We start from the raw sequence: 16,871 nt of genomic DNA on the forward strand, positions 1-16,871 counted from the left end.
AAACAACCCTGCCCCTTTAAGCCCCAGCTAAAATTAAACACATGAACTTACTATTCCATGATGTGAGTAATCTTGATATCCTTGTTTATGGCCTGAGATCAGATGTGTGAAGTCTACACTTACAAAGAGGGTAAAAATAAATATGCAAGTTTTCTAATTGTACATCTTGAGTTAGTTGAGACAGGATGTTCATGTGCAAAAAAACTTGTGTGATCTTGTATTGTAGTACAAATTGATGATACTCCACTATATTTGTAAACTGTCCATTTTGTCTGACGGTTTTCTAAAACAGTGTCTTTTATTTTACAGAAGTACTTGCCATTCTGCTAAGATAAAAACATGGATGTTAATGACATCCACTGAATATAGCTCATAAACATTGCATTGCCACTAGCAGAATGAGGGTTTATATAGAGTTTGTTTTAAAATTTCACCATCAGATTTCAGATATAAAAAAGATGCATGATATTTTAATAAAACCAAAATTTTTGGGCCAAGTCTGTGATATAATGCAACCAGGAAAACATTTAGGTAGATGCTAAAGAAATCTGTTAACTGCACTTTTTTTGTTATTTATATAGCTTTGCAATGTTGATTAGATGAAGTTCACTAGCTGTTTGTTGTTTGACTGTTCTTGTTATGTTGACAGGGTTGCTTTAGACACACTTGCTGCATTGCTAAAATCAAGTAAGTTTTTGACTACAAGAAACTATTTGTCTAGTTGAGATATATGTGTATGCATAAACATATAGATGTGTGTTTATATTGAAAAAAGAGTAGAATTAGTACTAAGTCAATGGCCAAAGCAAAATAATGGCTATTATGTTTAAAAATAAAGTTAGAGTTCTATCTGCAGTCTCTGATACTTCAATTTTTCTGTGGTATGTAAATACATTAGCTACTGTTTCTTCAGTTCTGCAGCAGAAAGGTTGCACAAATTCTGCAGAACTGGTCTGGATGCAAAGTGGAGAAATAACTTTTTATATTCCTTCCCCTTAGATCTTCATACAAGATATCTGTGGCTTATCTCATATGCATCTTCCTCATACAAATATCTGAAAATATCTATTGGGTGTCAGGGGAAAATAGAAGGTTTCTCTGGGTGCCTTTCTGATAAGCAGGATGCTAAAGACAAGCTTGTTGGTGATGTGCATGAAGTGCTACCAGAGGTAGCAAAACAATGACCTGTTCTCAGACACTGGCTGTATCAGCTGATCTGGTGTGTAGAGTGCAGCTGGCAAACTGATTACCCAATTTATGCGTGGTATTTGGGGTTCAGGTGTTTTTGCGAGTGAATATTGCTGTAGTACCATATGGATTACAAACAGCAGGAAAATTTGTTTCACCTCCTGTGCTTACACTGCATTTGGATAGGGATAAACATTATTTATTTATTTATTTATATATTTTTATTTCCTATCTGACATTGCCTTACAGTTATCTTTCAGTGTAATACACATTGTCGTGATAAGCTGTAGAAGTTACATGCAGTATTATTCTGAAGAACTAAGTATAGAGTACTGGCATTAATCAGTCACTTTACATTTGAGTAGTATTTCCTATGCATGCTCTTTAAAATGATAATTATATTGTATGTTCCAGTAAAGTTTTTTCTAGTACTTTTTTCCAAACTCACGTTTCAGTAGGGATTTTAATTAAAAGAAAAAAAATAGCTGTCTGAAAATCATCAACAGTATTTCCACCTTGGAGTAAGAATAACTAGATACTAGATTCTAGATAATAGATTCATTTTAACAAGTTAGGAATACTTATGAAAATTCTCCTAATCACTTCTTCATTAATAATCTTTTGCCTATTAGACATTCTGTTGTACACTTTGATATGTATGCTTCCTGACTGTAAAAAGTAGTTAAATGAAAAGTTCTCTTCTACAGCTGATGTATGTGTGGCTTTGAATGAGTTAATTAAAAGTTTGGCAGTGGTGACAATCAGGGATGAAAGAGGGCTTCTAAGAAGTGTCTCGAAAATATGTAAACACACTTGCTAGAATTTTGATTATTACTTTGATATAATGCACTGCCAAGTGTGGCTGAAGTAATACCTTCAATGAAGTAGTTCAGTACCTTGTGTAAAAAATCATTTAAAAATAGGTAGGAAAGTATTGCTGAAGATGTAACAATATTGGAATAATTGCTGAGTTTTTAATTTACTTTCCTTACTTTTTTTATTTTTATTTCTTTTAATAAAGAAACAAATGCCAGGAGAGCAGTAGACAGAGGATATGTACACATGCTTTTAACAATTTATGTTGATTGGCACCGTCATGATAGTCGACACAGATATATGCTGATACGTAAAGGAGTTTTACAGTGCATTAAAAGCGTAACAAACATCAAATGGGGAAGGAAAGCATTCATCGATGCAAATGGGATGAAAATTCTTTACAACACTTCACAAGTAAGTTTCTCTTTTCTGTTTTTGCTGTTGTTCTTTTTGTCTCTTGAGAGTTAGAAACATATTCTGACGTTGAATTTGTCATCGTTTTTTTTGATATTCATGTTCATTCCTGATTGTGAAGGGAATGGTAATTTTCTTTATTTACCTGCAGCAGGAGTAAAAGGTACAGGGTGAAATTTATATTTCCTATTACTCAGACATGATTATTTCTGGGAGGATATCTGGATTTTATTTTAAAAAGGATTCTTCATTTTTAAGTCTGGGTTTTAAAAAGATGAATTTGAATTGAGAGAAATTCTCGTTCAAAGGAGGCATGTAAATATTTTTGAGTTAATTTCAAGTAAAATATTTTAGCTGTTAGGAGCGAATTTTAGGAATTTTAGTTTGACTACTGGTTTGGGAGATGCTCGTTTCTTGTCTTCATTATCTTTCTTTTAATAGGAGTGCCTTGCAGTAAGAACTCTTGATCCGCTTGTCAACACATCCAGCCTAATAATGAGAAAATGTTTTCCTAAAAATCGTCTTCCTTTACCAACTATTAAAAGTGCTTTTCACTTCCAACTCCCAGTTACTCCTGCCAGTGGTCCTGTGGCTCAAATGTACAGTTTACCTCCTGATGGTATGGTAATTTTGTAATGTTTTTCCTTTGAAAATGTCTCATACTGCTGTTTGCAAGGTGTAATCAACTGAAGTTATTTGTGGTTTATCTCTACTAGAACCTAGGCTGTGGTGAGATTCTTCTTCACTAAAGGAAGGTTCTCTGAATGCTGGTGTCGAGCAATAATTTCTAATGTTAATTTTTAACTGATGACAACTTTGTGTATGCATATGTGGTTATGCTTCTGGCAATACATAAAAATAGGAAATAAAATGCGATCAAAATCTAAAATGTTTTCTTTAGTTTATGAGGGATGAAGTCCTAGGTCCTTCAGTCTTTAACTAAGTTAGAAATTGATCATTAGTGTATAAATAATTTCACATGTCTAGAAAGTAATAGCTTGCTGTATTTTTAGGGAATAAGGTTTAGTTCCCAGCTTTTGTTAAGCAGGTGCTGTGATCACTCATCTTCAGTATTTACTTTGGTGGTTTCTGGTGATAAGTTTTTTACTTTCTTTTAGTTAACATTAGACTGCTTTCAGGCTGGTCAGAAATTGTGTACAGGGCACTTTGTACCACACTTTACTGCTTAGTACCAACCAACATGAATGAAAGGTGCTAAGAACCTCAAATTCTTTTGGACATGCTCATAAGTACTGCGAAAAGGCTTCAGAGTCATTTTGTGCTGGGCTCGAGTAATGCTGTATGTTTGCCCTGTAAAATATTTCTAAAGGTCCTGTACTGTTTTATATTTTTTTTGGAGGGGACTCTTTTTTGGTTTTGTTTTGTTTTAAGCCAGACATCCTTGTTCTGACTTAAACTGTATGGAAATGTCTTACATTGAATTAGTAGAATTATCATACAAACATTTTGTTGGTGTTGTGATTTTTTTTGTCTTGTTTTTTGAATCTGGTGATAGTGATTAATATTTGCAAGGCTTTAAGGGTCTTGATGACTTTTTTTAAACCAAGTGATAACTAGGAAGAAAAAAAAAAGACTTATTTTTTCTTTTTATTCCAAGCACATCTATTGGTTTAAATGCATAATCTGCCTTACAAAATCTTTTCATATTGTAGTGGATGATGTAGTAGATGAAAGTGATGACAACGATGATGCTGAAACAGAATCAGAAGTTGAAACTGAAGATGACAAGGACCACAATTTTAAGGTTGGTATGAGACAAAACTAAAGGGCATAAAGCAGGCATAACATTTTTATTATTATTATTAAATTCTTTTTGGTTGGATATACAGCCATCAATTTACATATCATAAAAAGGTTGAGATGGTTTTCAGGGCAGTTTCTAAAATTTAAACATATGTTTAAACTTAAAGTTTCCTTGGAAATGCAAACCTTTGTTACTCAAGTTGTCTTAAGGTTTTTTTTTAAACGTATTTGCTCCTCAGATAATGTGACTGTAGAGCAAAACACTGCAAAAAGTGTGCGTGAACCCTGCAGCAGTGTTTGCAGTTGCATGACACTGCAAGTTTTTTTGCAGCATTCTGTCTGCTACTTCTGCATCTCTTAGCCCTTTATTCACAGTTATCTACGCAATTCAAGTTGTAAGAGATGCTCTAAGTTTTTTCCCCTGTTCTGGGATGAGATTGACTGAGTCAGTGCTACAGTAAGGTAGCCTTGAAGTTCAGCCAGCTGTAGAGATAGAGATTTAATCTCACACCACTTTATGCTTTTGGAAGAGCATTTTTTTTCTGCCCCTCTTCCAATCAGGACATGAAATGATGGTTGTTCAGAACTTATTTTTCTGTTATGTATATTCAGGAGTTGGTTGAATTATCTGCCTGTGGGCTGCAATGACAACTATTCAAGGCACTCAAGAGATGTTGCAAAGGGTATTTTCCTCCACTTATAAGTTTGTCATTACAAGTCAGATGAAATATCCACATTTTTCAGGTTTTGTCAGTTTACGTGTAGATTTCATGTAAAGTGTAGTCTGATGTCTGTGCATAATACATTTGGATGAAAGCAAGAAAATTGTTTTGTGATGTTTCATGCCACTGAATCATTTTAGCGGCTTTTAAAGCCCCGTGATGAAATGCACAGTTCAACTAATTTTGTAATATTGTTATTGCACTCTTAAAGCATTGCCACAAAAGAAGAAAAAAATGAGCAACTATCTTAGATGTTCATTAATCCTGGAAGCAAGATTAATTTGTTCTCCTTGTTTTTCAGAATGATGATATTGAAACTGATATTAATAAACTGAAACCTAGACAGGAATTGGGACGACCCTTAGAAGAACTGAAAATGTATGAGCAGTTTTTTCCAGAACTTACTGAAAACTTTCAGGTAAAGTACGTGATTCTCAGTGCAGTCTTTACTGTGAGAAACTTGAATCTGAAATGCATTTTGATTTTTTGTTTTGTTTTGTTTTTGTTTTTTTGTTTTTTAAGTAGATAGCTATTGAAAAAGGGAAAGTTTGTAGTTCTAGAGCTATGCATGGGGGCTATATAGTGAGTTATTTAGCTTAATGTTCTGTGTTACTTTATTATGACTGAGAAGGGATTAGTGGGCAGATATAAAACTGTTTATCCAATGTCTGATTATTGCATACAGCAGATACTAACACAGTAGGGAAGGACATGAGATATTTTTGATGAAGATAAATTATGTCATGTATGTCCTTATTCTACTGTACGCCTATTGATGTTAGCTAGTTTTAATATCTGGTGAATGGTATTGACTTGATAATTTGTTTTTTATAAATTACTTGTCTATTTTTTAAACATTTTTTTTTCTTTTTTTTCTTTTTTTAAATTTCCTTTGTATTTTAAGGAATGTGATTTAGTTTCCAAGGAACCAAAGTCTTTTGTACCTGATGCAAATCTGGGTGGACCTATTGTTGTTCCAACAGCAGGAGAAGAGTTCTCAGCTGAAGCAATTCCGTCAGTGGTAGGAATTTCTTTGAAGGAGAGCAATCCATTGTTGACAGAGGAATACAATAGAAGGCCAGCCTTTCTGGAGCTACCAAAGAAAGATAGTGTAGAAGACAGTAGCTTACTTCAGCAAAATGTTCAAAGGAATCTGCTTCCGTCATGCCAGTGTCTAAGCCAAGAAATTGTGAAAGGCTTTGACAGAATCAGTCTGCAAAACACTTCAGAAAATGATCAGTATTATGCTACAGGGCATGTTATAAAAAAAGAAAACAAAACTAGCCTTACCCCACTTGCTTGTAGTAAAACTTGTGAACATGTTTCACCCTGTGGAAGTAGCCTTTTTGAAGGATCATCTGTCCATTTGGGGAAATTCTGCTGCGCTGGAGTGGAATCAGAGGAGGAGGATTCCAAATCCAGTTCATCAGGAGAACAAGTGGTTCTTGAGGTTTCTGATGTATCTCCTGTTCATGACTGTGATCTTTATATTGAAATGGTGAAAACCACAAAATCTATTCCTGAATATTCAGAAGTGGCCTATCCAGATTATTTTGGCCATATTCCACCCCCGTTTAAGGAGCCTATCTTGGAAAGGCCTTATGGAGTGCAGAGGTGAGTTACGGTACTTCTTTTCTGTTACCATCTTCCTTGAAAAAATAGTCTTTAGGCTGAGTTTAACAGGCATGTATACAATTTTCACTTCTGTATCTAAAACTAGTTTCAGTGGGGAAAAAAATAAATCTAAGTAGACATTAATCAGTGCGAAGTCCTAAATAAGAACATCAGAATCTTTAATTCAGAATTATAATTCAGTAGTTACAATTTCTTAATAATGTTTACTTTGTAAACTTCCTTCTGTGCCCCTTCCACTCTCTCATCCAGATCTTGTAGTTTGTATTTAAAAACAATTTAAAAAAAAACACAAACTCCAAACTCAAAAAATTCCACATTTTAATACATCAGAATCAGAAGATGAGTGTTAGAGATGTCGCGCTTTCTAGCTTTTTTAATTACAGAATATCATACGTAGCAAGGAATTAAGGTGTATTTTAAAAGTAAACCAAGAACTCTTTCAGCTTGTAGACATAAAGGTGTATGGACAGTATTACCTCTTGTTGCTCTTTTTGGAAGGCTTTTCTGTGTTGTCTGTAAGTTAAGTATGAAGTTTAATGTACGTGAATGCAATTCCTTCTGTTTGACATCCTCCTGGAAGAGCTGGTGGAAGTACTGATATAACTAGATACTAACCTGCTGATGTGTTCAGGGTTAGTAATTTTGAATAGTCACCTGATCATTCCCTTCAGGTCTTACCTTACGGGTCATTTAATAGTTGAAAGATACTTTATTTCTTCTATTTCCTGTGCTAAAAAAAAACTGTTTTTAAGCAAACTGCAGTGGGAAAACTGTTCAATTAATACATTCAAATATCTGTGTTTTTTTTTAATGTCTGCAATGGAGCAGAATTTAGTGCTAAGGATGCAGTTTTTGTTAGATCTGCTGAAAGAAAGAGAATAAACATGTCAACACAGCTATGATGAATGTGACTGGTAAGAACAATTTGCAGAGATGGTATGAAGAGCTGGCTCATATGCATAGGGCTATGTTGCTGTAAAGTCATAGGAGCATTTTTGCAAAACATGTAATAGTAGATCTTGCCACTTGCTTAATTATTAGGTTGAAAGCTTTCAGCTTTTTACCTGTAAGTTTAACCATTTATGTGGGGTTCATCATATTTACATTTGTCTATTGCTGGAGTGATTTAAAACTAGGCTATATAATTAAAATAATTTTTCTGATATTTAAGCATGTTGTAAAATTGATCTTTCTAGTGAAATGACTGAGAAAATTGAAAATCTAATTGTATAATGTGTATACTGCTACAGAAAGTGCTGTTCCGCTTAAGAAAAAAAATCTTCTCTATCTGCTTAAGCTAGATTAAGCTAATCTGGGACCAAGATAGGTGATTTCTAACTCAATATGAAGAATTGCATTTTAAGGAAGTATTGCAAATTTTCATGCAGTCTTTTTATACTTAATCATTCTGATTTTTTTTTTTTTTTCTGAGCAGCCTTGTATTGACTGAAATCTCTAAAATCAAATAAAATTTGGCATTTTAATGCTCATTCTTCTTAAAAATAAATTTCTATATTAAACCGTCTTTTCACCGACAAACCTACTTGTATGGTTGTATAAGCCGATCTCTGAACCATGAGGTTATTTGTAGACTATATTTTACTCTTGCTTTAAAGGGCTTTAGTTTTGTTGAATTGTAATGGTTATGTTGAAAGTATACTTATAGCTCACTTTACAGAACAATAAAAGAAAATTAATATAATAATGGTAAGCTTGAATAAAAAATCTCGTGTAAACTTTTTCAGGTATGCTGTTCTAAGAATTCAGTTTTCTACAAATTACTCAGTCTTGTTATTGCAGTGTAGTAAGTTTCATAGAAGGGATGCTGTTTAAAATGGGCCTAACATTAAGTTTGGAAGAGGACATGGAGAGGCTTTAAAATCTTCTGCAGTGGTTTTGTCTAAATACTTTTGGCAGTCAATTATATTTATGTACTCTTTACTACAGTTCGTTACTGCTTATCAGCTAAATCTTCTTTAGCAAACAGTCAGTTGCCTTAATTCAGTTCTCTGTGAATTAGAGATTAAAATATATACTTTTTTTTCCTGTTCTTTAAAGTTTTAGGGGTTTTCACTGAGCACGACTATTTTCTAATCATTTGACTATTAGAATGTTGATCAGGATCACTAGTGGACTGTCGTATAAACACAGAGCTTTTGATTTGCATGTTTTTTTCTTTTTTAAAATAGCTTCTCTTTTGACCTTTTGATACCTGTGATTTTTCCTCTTAGTATGTATCTTAGATACCATTTCTTACTTTTTTTTTTTTTTTGGTATTTCAATGTCTGCTATTCATTAATGGATTTTATTCTGGCAAAACTCCTGTGATAGTAGGAATCATTATTGACTTTTTAATACTGAAGCATACTGACACCTCATGATTTGTGTAAGAACAAAAATCTGTATTTCTGCCCTGAACTGAACCTGGTGTAATAGATTTTGGTGAGTCAGCATTTTTGCCATTGTGACTGTGTATTGGACTTGTGTCTTGCTTGCTTTTCCAATTACTCTTAATTTAGTGAAGTGCGAGATTTCTTCACTTGCTTCTTTTAATGAAATGAAGAATTTTGAACCTGAATGTACTTTACAGCTCTGTTCCTGTATTCTTCACTGTTAATCTGCCTCCTTTTCTTCTTATTGCAGGTGCTGTGCAAGCTTTCCCACACAGCTCTGCCACTATATTTCATTCTTGAACTTCAAAACATTCTTACTTTTCCAAGCCAGGACCTAGATACTACCAATTGTACAATGGTTTTATGATCTGGATAAACATACACCACCAAATTCATTCTTATTTGTTACCTAGTCGATAAATGAACGTAGATCTCCAGAGGTGAAAAGCTAGTGCACTAACTCACTCACTGCACGACATACTATGTGAAACTAAATTTTAGTTATGGTAGGACTCAAGTAAGTTACTAATATTATGAAGTGCTGTCCTAGATTAAAGCATTAACATTAGTAATATTTGAGTAATTCCTGCTTCTACTATAAATTATGAAGTAGTGCATTTTTTTTTTTTTTTCATAGGGTAGGACTCAGTGGGTTGTGTGCATGGAAATTCAGTTGTCTTGAATACAAATATTAAAATCAGTCAGCTGTGAATGCAGGTGTTTAAAATTAAGAACACTACAGCTTGTGCACTTAAATGGGATTGAGGCTGAGGTCTCTTAGGAAATCTGTCTCACTGTCCTCATGTTTATTTCTTTCAGTTTTCTTTGTTGTATGAGGTAATTTCACTTTTGTAATTGGAAACAGCTTGCAACAATTAAAATGAGAATCTCCTTTTACTTTAGGACAAAAATATCTCAGGACATTGAAAGACTTATTCATCAAAATGACATTATTGACAGAGTTGTGTATGACCTCGATAATTCCAGGTAAGTTTTTACCCTGCAGAAAACAGTACTTATGGGAAAACAGTATTTATGGAAAGATTCAAAATAATGTTGTAATTATAAAGTATGGACTAAAAAACTCAAAAAAATTTGAGTTTGCTTTAGTCAAATTTGTTTTATTTATTTTTGCTCCTTTTCTTTTTGTACTCTTAGCTGTTCAGTACCTGAAGAAGTGGATGTTTTGAAGTTTAATTCCAAATTTGAGTCTGGAAACCTGCGCAAAGTCATTCAGATCAGAAAGTAAGATATTTCAGCTTTTCTTTTTATGTGCAAGACCTTTCATTTTTAATTTTTTTAAAAATGATTTATTTGTTTTTGTTAATCTTCAGAAACGAGTATGATCTAATTCTCAACTCAGATATAAATAGCAATCATTATCATCAATGGTTTTACTTTGAAGTCAGTGGAATGAAAACAGGCATTGGTTACCGGTTTAACATCATCAACTGTGAAAAGTCAAACAGTCAGTTTAACTACGGTAAGATATATTTCCCATACTTTGAGAAGAAGCATGTAGAAAAATATCTGTACTAGACAGCTCAGCTGCTCCCTTCCTCCTCTCCCCTCAGTCTTCCTGGGAACTGGTGCATTCATGTTTTCTTAGAGATCATATTTTTTAAACAGGACTATTAGAGAATGTTCTGACAAATATCTATGAAAAAGAAAGAAAGGGCATCTGAAAGCACTGGCCATCATTTTCTAAAATAACTTTTTTGTTGTGAGTGAAGCCAAAACAAAAGAATTCTCCTGGTGGCTGTAGCTACAGTGTGTTGTAAAATCCTTGTGGGTATGATGCCACTGAAGCCTGTTGACCAGCACAGGTAGAGGGGAATGACAGTTAATGTATTAAAACCACCTGAAAATCTACTTTCAGAAGTGAAAAGTAGATGAAGACCATCTCAGAGTTCTCTGATTGGTAGGAAGAGAGAGGCATACTGTTGAGAAGGAAAGGAGAGTCACCTTTGAACTACTGGGCCTCATGTGTGACTCTTATAATCTCTAGCTCTGCACTTTGTGCCTCTTCCAAAAGTTTGCTTGATATGCCTTTATTCCAGTTTTCTTTTTAAGGGAGGATGTCATTCAGTGTAAAAACTTATTTTGGTGTTTTTTTTTTCCTTCTGGATATTCTGAAAATATTCCTTTTAATACTTAAAGGATGATTTCCTCCTACACATCCTTAAACTCTTGGAGTAGATTAACAAAATATTCTTTGTCTTAATTTACAATTCACATTGACAAAGCTCCAAGAATGCCCAGGTAGTTTGAACAATAGCAAAATGTTTTTAAATTATTTACTAATCTTCAACAGTTACATTAGTTATTTATTTATATGTTACATACACATACTTGATAGGTAATTTTGCTTTTTATTAAGTACAGTGAATCAGTCAACATATCTATATCAATAATTAACTAAGAAGTAAAAACTGTTCAGTTAAAATTTGGAATTTTCTACTCCAGCTTGATCTTAAGTATTCAATTTAACCATACTCTCTGAAAAACTTAAACTGTTACTTAAAATTAAAAAAAAAAAGGCATTATAGTTCTGAAATGAGTCACTTTTACAGCTGTTTGTGTGAATGGATTATAGTCCCTGCTTTTTGTACTGTCTTTGAAGCTTTTTTGTAGTGGTGAGTTGACCCAAGGTTCTCGTAGGTTACTGTTTGTGCTAAACACAGTTTTCCTTTACTAGTTTCATTTTCATCTTGTGTAGGACCGTTTTTTGTTTGTTTGTTTTAATTTGCTATTTTGTGAAACATAGGAAGTGATGAGGAAGGACAGCGTATAATATCTAAATATTTGTATGATATGCTCTGTTAATAGACAAACATAGCTAGTTTGTAGACTTACGTAAAAATGCTGATGTGGTCTGTTACTTGTAAAATCTTGTTGAAGGTTAAGCAGTAAAGTGAGATGCATTTTTCCTTTCAGGTATGCAGCCACTTATGTATTCTGTTCAGGAAGCACTGAATTCTCGACCGTCTTGGACTCGTGTTGGAGCAGATATTTGTTACTATAAGTAAGTATACCCATCAAACATACAACAACACTTCTACATTTAAGATTAGTATAGCTAGAATTTTTGAGGAAAAATGTTTGCTTCTGGCTTTTGATAATTATATTTTAGCAGTTTGGTTTTGAATACGCTTTTCTTTCTCAGTTACTGTGGAGCATAACCAGAGTGACTGTGGCCAGAATATAGAATCTTATGATTTTTTTTTTTTTTTTTTTAAACACACAGCTAATGCTTAAGTAGTTCATCTTTCATCAGATATTGCCTACTATTCTAGAGATCCTGTTTATGGAACGCACATATACACACTTGAAACATTAATGATGATTTCCAGTAGTATTGACTAAGTGGTGCTTGTGTTTTGTTCTTGGTTTTGCATGTTGCAAACATTGTAGAACAGTCCTAAAAAACATAGGACAAGAAGATACAACATTTAGTTTTGCAGCCTTTCTTTGTCAACAGCTGTTTGCTTCTTTTTGTTTCCATGTGTACTCATGTCTACCTTATATGATATATGTGTATTCCTGCTATCACGAATTTTCTTTTCAGATTGTGGGATTTAATGGATTTAACCTGGATAAACAAAGAAGAGAAATAAAATCCCTAAAAATTTTATTCCTCTTACAATGTGTGTTCAGAGATAATCTGAGATAATGAATAGTATTCTAGTGTGTTTACTATCTTTATTATCTCTTAGGAATCATTTTTCAAGAAGTTCAATTGCTGCTGGTGGTCAGAAAGGAAAATCTTATTATACAATTACATTCACAGTGACTTTTCAGCATAAAGATGATGTGTGCTACTTTGCTTACCATTATCCATATACGTACTCAACACTGAAGGTGAGAAGACTGTGATGAATTACATAGATAATGTAATGATGTGATACATGCACATTCATTACTGAATTTTTACTTCTTTCTGTAAGGTTCAAAATGGTGAGAGATTAAAACTGAGAATGTTCATAAACTATTAGTATTTAGACTGGCAAAGAGTGAGGGTTATTCTAAGGAACAGTACCTGGGAAATTTTTTTTTAAAATATATTACTTTCAGACTAAGAGGTTTTCCTGAGAATAATAAATCATAATTGACTATAAAACTATACAGAACCCAGCTGAGGGACTCAGGGATCTTTGCCCAGATTGATGGATTAGGCTGCAGATGACCTGTTTGGACGTTCAATCAGTAACATCAAATCTGAGCGTGTAACCCTGATGCCCACCCACCAGCATGGAAAAGACTGGCACTCACATATAACATTCTACCAAAACTTGCCTAAATCCCACGTGTGGACACTCAAACCCCTTTCCTTCTCTTCAGCTGCCCAAAATTGCTGTAGCAGTGCAGAGATCCTCCTTCACTAGATTCACAAGCATACATACATTTGTGAGGTACTGTCATGCAAAACTTGCCATCTGTCTGTGCTATACTACAGGGTTCTGGTGCCTCTTGCCCACTGTACAGACCTTCTACTTACAGGCTAGTGCAGATGGATGCTTTCTAGCACATGAATACACACATGCCATCATCATTGCAATTTCTCCCAGCTACCAGCATGTGTGTCTGCCCACCTGATCACCCTGCCCAGACCATGTACTGAAACGCAGTGGCTAGTCCAGCTAGCTCTTGCTGAAGCTTTCCTTTAGATCAATAATAGCCTGGAGACATTTGATCTGTGGCATTGTTTGTGTTATATCTTGTCTACCTTGTTTATCTCTTTTGTTCCTGATTTTTGGGTCAACTTTTATATGTTATCTTCTTCTGCCCTGGAAATGTCTTCAATCAGGAAACTTGAATGAAGCAGAGGTGCTCGCATTCTATGTACCCTTCGTATCACCTTAGTACCCATATAGTATCATTTAGATGAAAATGAAGAAGCTTATTCTCTGTGCCTTCTTCCTCAAAACAGTTGAAGAAACAGGCTATATAATGAAAAATATTCAGGTTGTTGGATATACGGAGAGTGGTATTTGATGTTCAAAGTAATAATAGAAACTTTAACGTCATTTACAAAGATTAAAAGAAAAAAGCATTAAACAGGACATGGAATAGAGTGTCATAAATGATTACAAAAGATTTGATGTATTTTTTTCATTATATTTGTGATGAAGATGCACCTTCAGAAGTTGGAATCTATGCACAACCCTCAACAGATATATTTTCGACAAGATGCTCTCTGTGAAACTCTGGGTGGCAACACTTGTCCCGTAGTCACTATTACAGCCATGCCAGAATCAAATTACTATGAACATATCTGTCAATTCAGTAAGTGTGATTTTTCTTTCTCAGCAACTGAAAATAATGTAGAAAATGTGTGAAAAAAGTAGAGTATTAACTAGTGTGCATTGTAAAAATAGTAAAAACAAAACAAAACACTAAACAACAAAAACCAAAACATTAATGTATCACATGAAAGGAGCGTAATATCCAACATTAGTTTTCTATTAAAAAAATCTTGTAAGTAGTCCAATAAGAATATTTATAGGTGACTTCTATCAAGTGCTAAATCAGTTGATAGATGTTTTTTGTATTTAACATTCTGCAGTCAACCCTCCTTGGAAAGGTTCTAAGATAATTTTTTTTTTCTCCAAAAGTTCAGAATATTTGCTTATCAAAAAGAAAATACTTCCTGAAGCCAAATCTATAGCCATATTTAACCTGTTTTTTATTTGAACTGAACTTTCTCAGCATTCCTCAAAATTTATTCTCTACTGGGGAAAGAAAAAACAACCACCAAAAAAGAAAGACATCAAACTTATATCATAATCACTGACTCAAGCTTGTTATGCTTATGTCTTGGGTTGAATTTGTGAGAATTCAATAATTAGTGGTCCATATAGCAGTATTCTGGTAAGATATGTTAAGCATTCCCCATTTATTTGAATATTCTGAAAAAGAACTCCCAAATAGTCTGTCTTATGCAGTAATAAATGAAGCAGGCTATAGCCTGCTTTCAGTTAACAGGGTGTTTAATTATCTTGTTTGCAACTCTCTGCACGCTTCTTCTAGGGAATCGTCCTTACATTTTCCTATCTGCTCGTGTACATCCTGGAGAAACTAATGCAAGCTGGGTTATGAAAGGAACACTGGAATATCTTATGAGTAATAACCCAAGTGCCCAGAGTTTACGAGAATCTTATATTTTCAAAATTATTCCCATGCTCAATCCAGATGGTGTCATCAATGGGAAGTAAGCATAAGTTTTTACTCACAAGTATTTAACCTGTAATGCTTAATCTTTGCGTCTGTAATGTGGAAGTAAAATATCTAAATTAATCCCCAAGCAGTGTAATGTTTAATTAAAAGAAAATCACAAGATTGCTAGACTGTACTTTTCATTTTTTGTTTCCCCTTTTTCGGCTTTAGAAGCAGGTGCAGTTGTGTCAAGAATTCAAAAAAACTAAAAGGTATTTTCAGTTAATTATGGGTGATAACCATCTCTTAATGATATAAAATTAGTTTAATTGTCTCTCATTGTCAAATCCGTTATAGATTTGAGTACAACCTGTCTTTATTATAGGAAAAGGTATGAATGTAACCAAACATTTGAAGTTAAATAATTCAGGCCGTAATTGAAAATCTAACACAAAGTCAACTGAGCAATCTGTCCCATCAGACATAATGTAAAGACAAATACACTTTTGATAACTGTGGAAATACAAGTATCTGCTATCTGAGAAGTTATTGGTGAAAGTTTTCTAAATACAGGGATGATCATTGCTGTGGTTTTTTGCTGTTTTCTTCTTGTTCTCTCAATAGCAACTTGATTCCTAATCACTTCATGTTTCAAGACTTAGATTTGATTGAGATTAGTTTTTTATTGCAGAAGTCAATGAATCAGAGATGTAAAGATACCATGTAGTTGAAATTAATTACTTAGAACTAGCATTTAAGTAGAGTCACAAGGCTTCAGTTTCATCAGTGTGCAGACAAGATTACAATAGACTTCATATAAGAAGTGATTTGTTTTTAGGTTTTCTGTAACATAACTTGAAAGGTTAAAAAATACTTCAAAATTTTCTATTAATTGCAATGTCAGAAAACTGAAAATAGTGGGGTTTTTTTTTGTTTTTTGGTTTTTTGTTTGTTTGTTTTTGTTTTGTTTTTCCTTACCAAACTCTTCCAGAGCAGTTTGTAGTGACAAGGGAAACTTGAGGTAAAAGGGGAGTCTTACTGAAAAGTAACAATGTGGTACAAATATAGTACAACTTGTGTTTTTCATCCCCCAACCCCTAACAGCCACCGTTGCTCTTTAAGTGGAGAAGACTTAAACAGACAGTGGCAAAATCCAAATCCAGATCTGCATCCTACAGTTTACCATGCTAAAGGCTTACTGCAGTATCTAGCTGCTATAAAGCGTTTACCTCTGGTGAGTATATCTGCATAAGCTGTTCCAGAATCTTTCAAACTTTGCCTATGTAGCTGTTCTGTTAAATAAACACTTTAATAGGATTTTGTATGCTGTATCAAACTTTAAAAAATGGCTTGCTGAACTAGTCTTCTGGGAACTTTTAAATCTGAACCTGTTTTTGTTGCTAGAGGGTCAAACATTTCTTAGGAACCTTTTTTTCACAGTGTGAAAGTATATAAGGAGTTTGGTTCCTAATTTTTTATTTTTATTTTTTTTTAAACATTCAACAGTGAAAATATAAATGCAATAAAAGGATAAAGGTTTTTAAATTTGATGTCCCTTGACTTTATTTTGACCTATGATTAATTGCAGGTATTCTGCGATTATCATGGTCACTCTCGCAAAAAGAATGTATTTATGTACGGCTGCAGCATCAAAGAGACCATGTGGCACACAAATGTTAATACTGCCTCTTGTGATATAATGGAAGACCCTGGTTACAGAGTAAGTTTGATACTCATACCTTTCTCAATTGGCATGAATTTGGAGTGTACTTTTCGTAGAATT

The 16,871-nt window shown here is 33.8% G+C and overlaps 1 protein-coding gene across 8 annotated transcripts in view; it reads left to right on the forward strand.

The window, feature by feature from the left end:
• Nucleotides 1–16,871, forward strand: part of AGTPBP1 (ATP/GTP binding carboxypeptidase 1) — a 68,366-nt gene that overhangs the window by 28,385 nt on the left and 23,110 nt on the right. For all 8 annotated transcript variants that reach the window (XM_072360204.1, XM_072360205.1, XM_072360210.1 and 5 more), the window contains 15 exons: nucleotides 650–687; nucleotides 2,210–2,418; nucleotides 2,860–3,037; nucleotides 4,092–4,183; nucleotides 5,206–5,322; nucleotides 5,809–6,518; nucleotides 9,836–9,919; nucleotides 10,091–10,177; nucleotides 10,267–10,415; nucleotides 11,870–11,957; nucleotides 12,649–12,793; nucleotides 14,065–14,218; nucleotides 14,963–15,143; nucleotides 16,193–16,322; nucleotides 16,677–16,808. In XM_072360204.1, coding sequence (XP_072216305.1) covers nucleotides 650–687; nucleotides 2,210–2,418; nucleotides 2,860–3,037; nucleotides 4,092–4,183; nucleotides 5,206–5,322; nucleotides 5,809–6,518; nucleotides 9,836–9,919; nucleotides 10,091–10,177; nucleotides 10,267–10,415; nucleotides 11,870–11,957; nucleotides 12,649–12,793; nucleotides 14,065–14,218; nucleotides 14,963–15,143; nucleotides 16,193–16,322; nucleotides 16,677–16,808 — 2,494 coding nt within the window. The remainder of the gene's footprint in view (nucleotides 1–649; nucleotides 688–2,209; nucleotides 2,419–2,859; nucleotides 3,038–4,091; nucleotides 4,184–5,205; nucleotides 5,323–5,808; nucleotides 6,519–9,835; nucleotides 9,920–10,090; nucleotides 10,178–10,266; nucleotides 10,416–11,869; nucleotides 11,958–12,648; nucleotides 12,794–14,064; nucleotides 14,219–14,962; nucleotides 15,144–16,192; nucleotides 16,323–16,676; nucleotides 16,809–16,871) is intronic.

The sequence above is a fragment of the Excalfactoria chinensis genome, chromosome Z, assembly GCF_039878825.1.
Source record: "Excalfactoria chinensis isolate bCotChi1 chromosome Z, bCotChi1.hap2, whole genome shotgun sequence".
NCBI lineage: Eukaryota > Metazoa > Chordata > Aves > Galliformes > Phasianidae > Excalfactoria > Excalfactoria chinensis.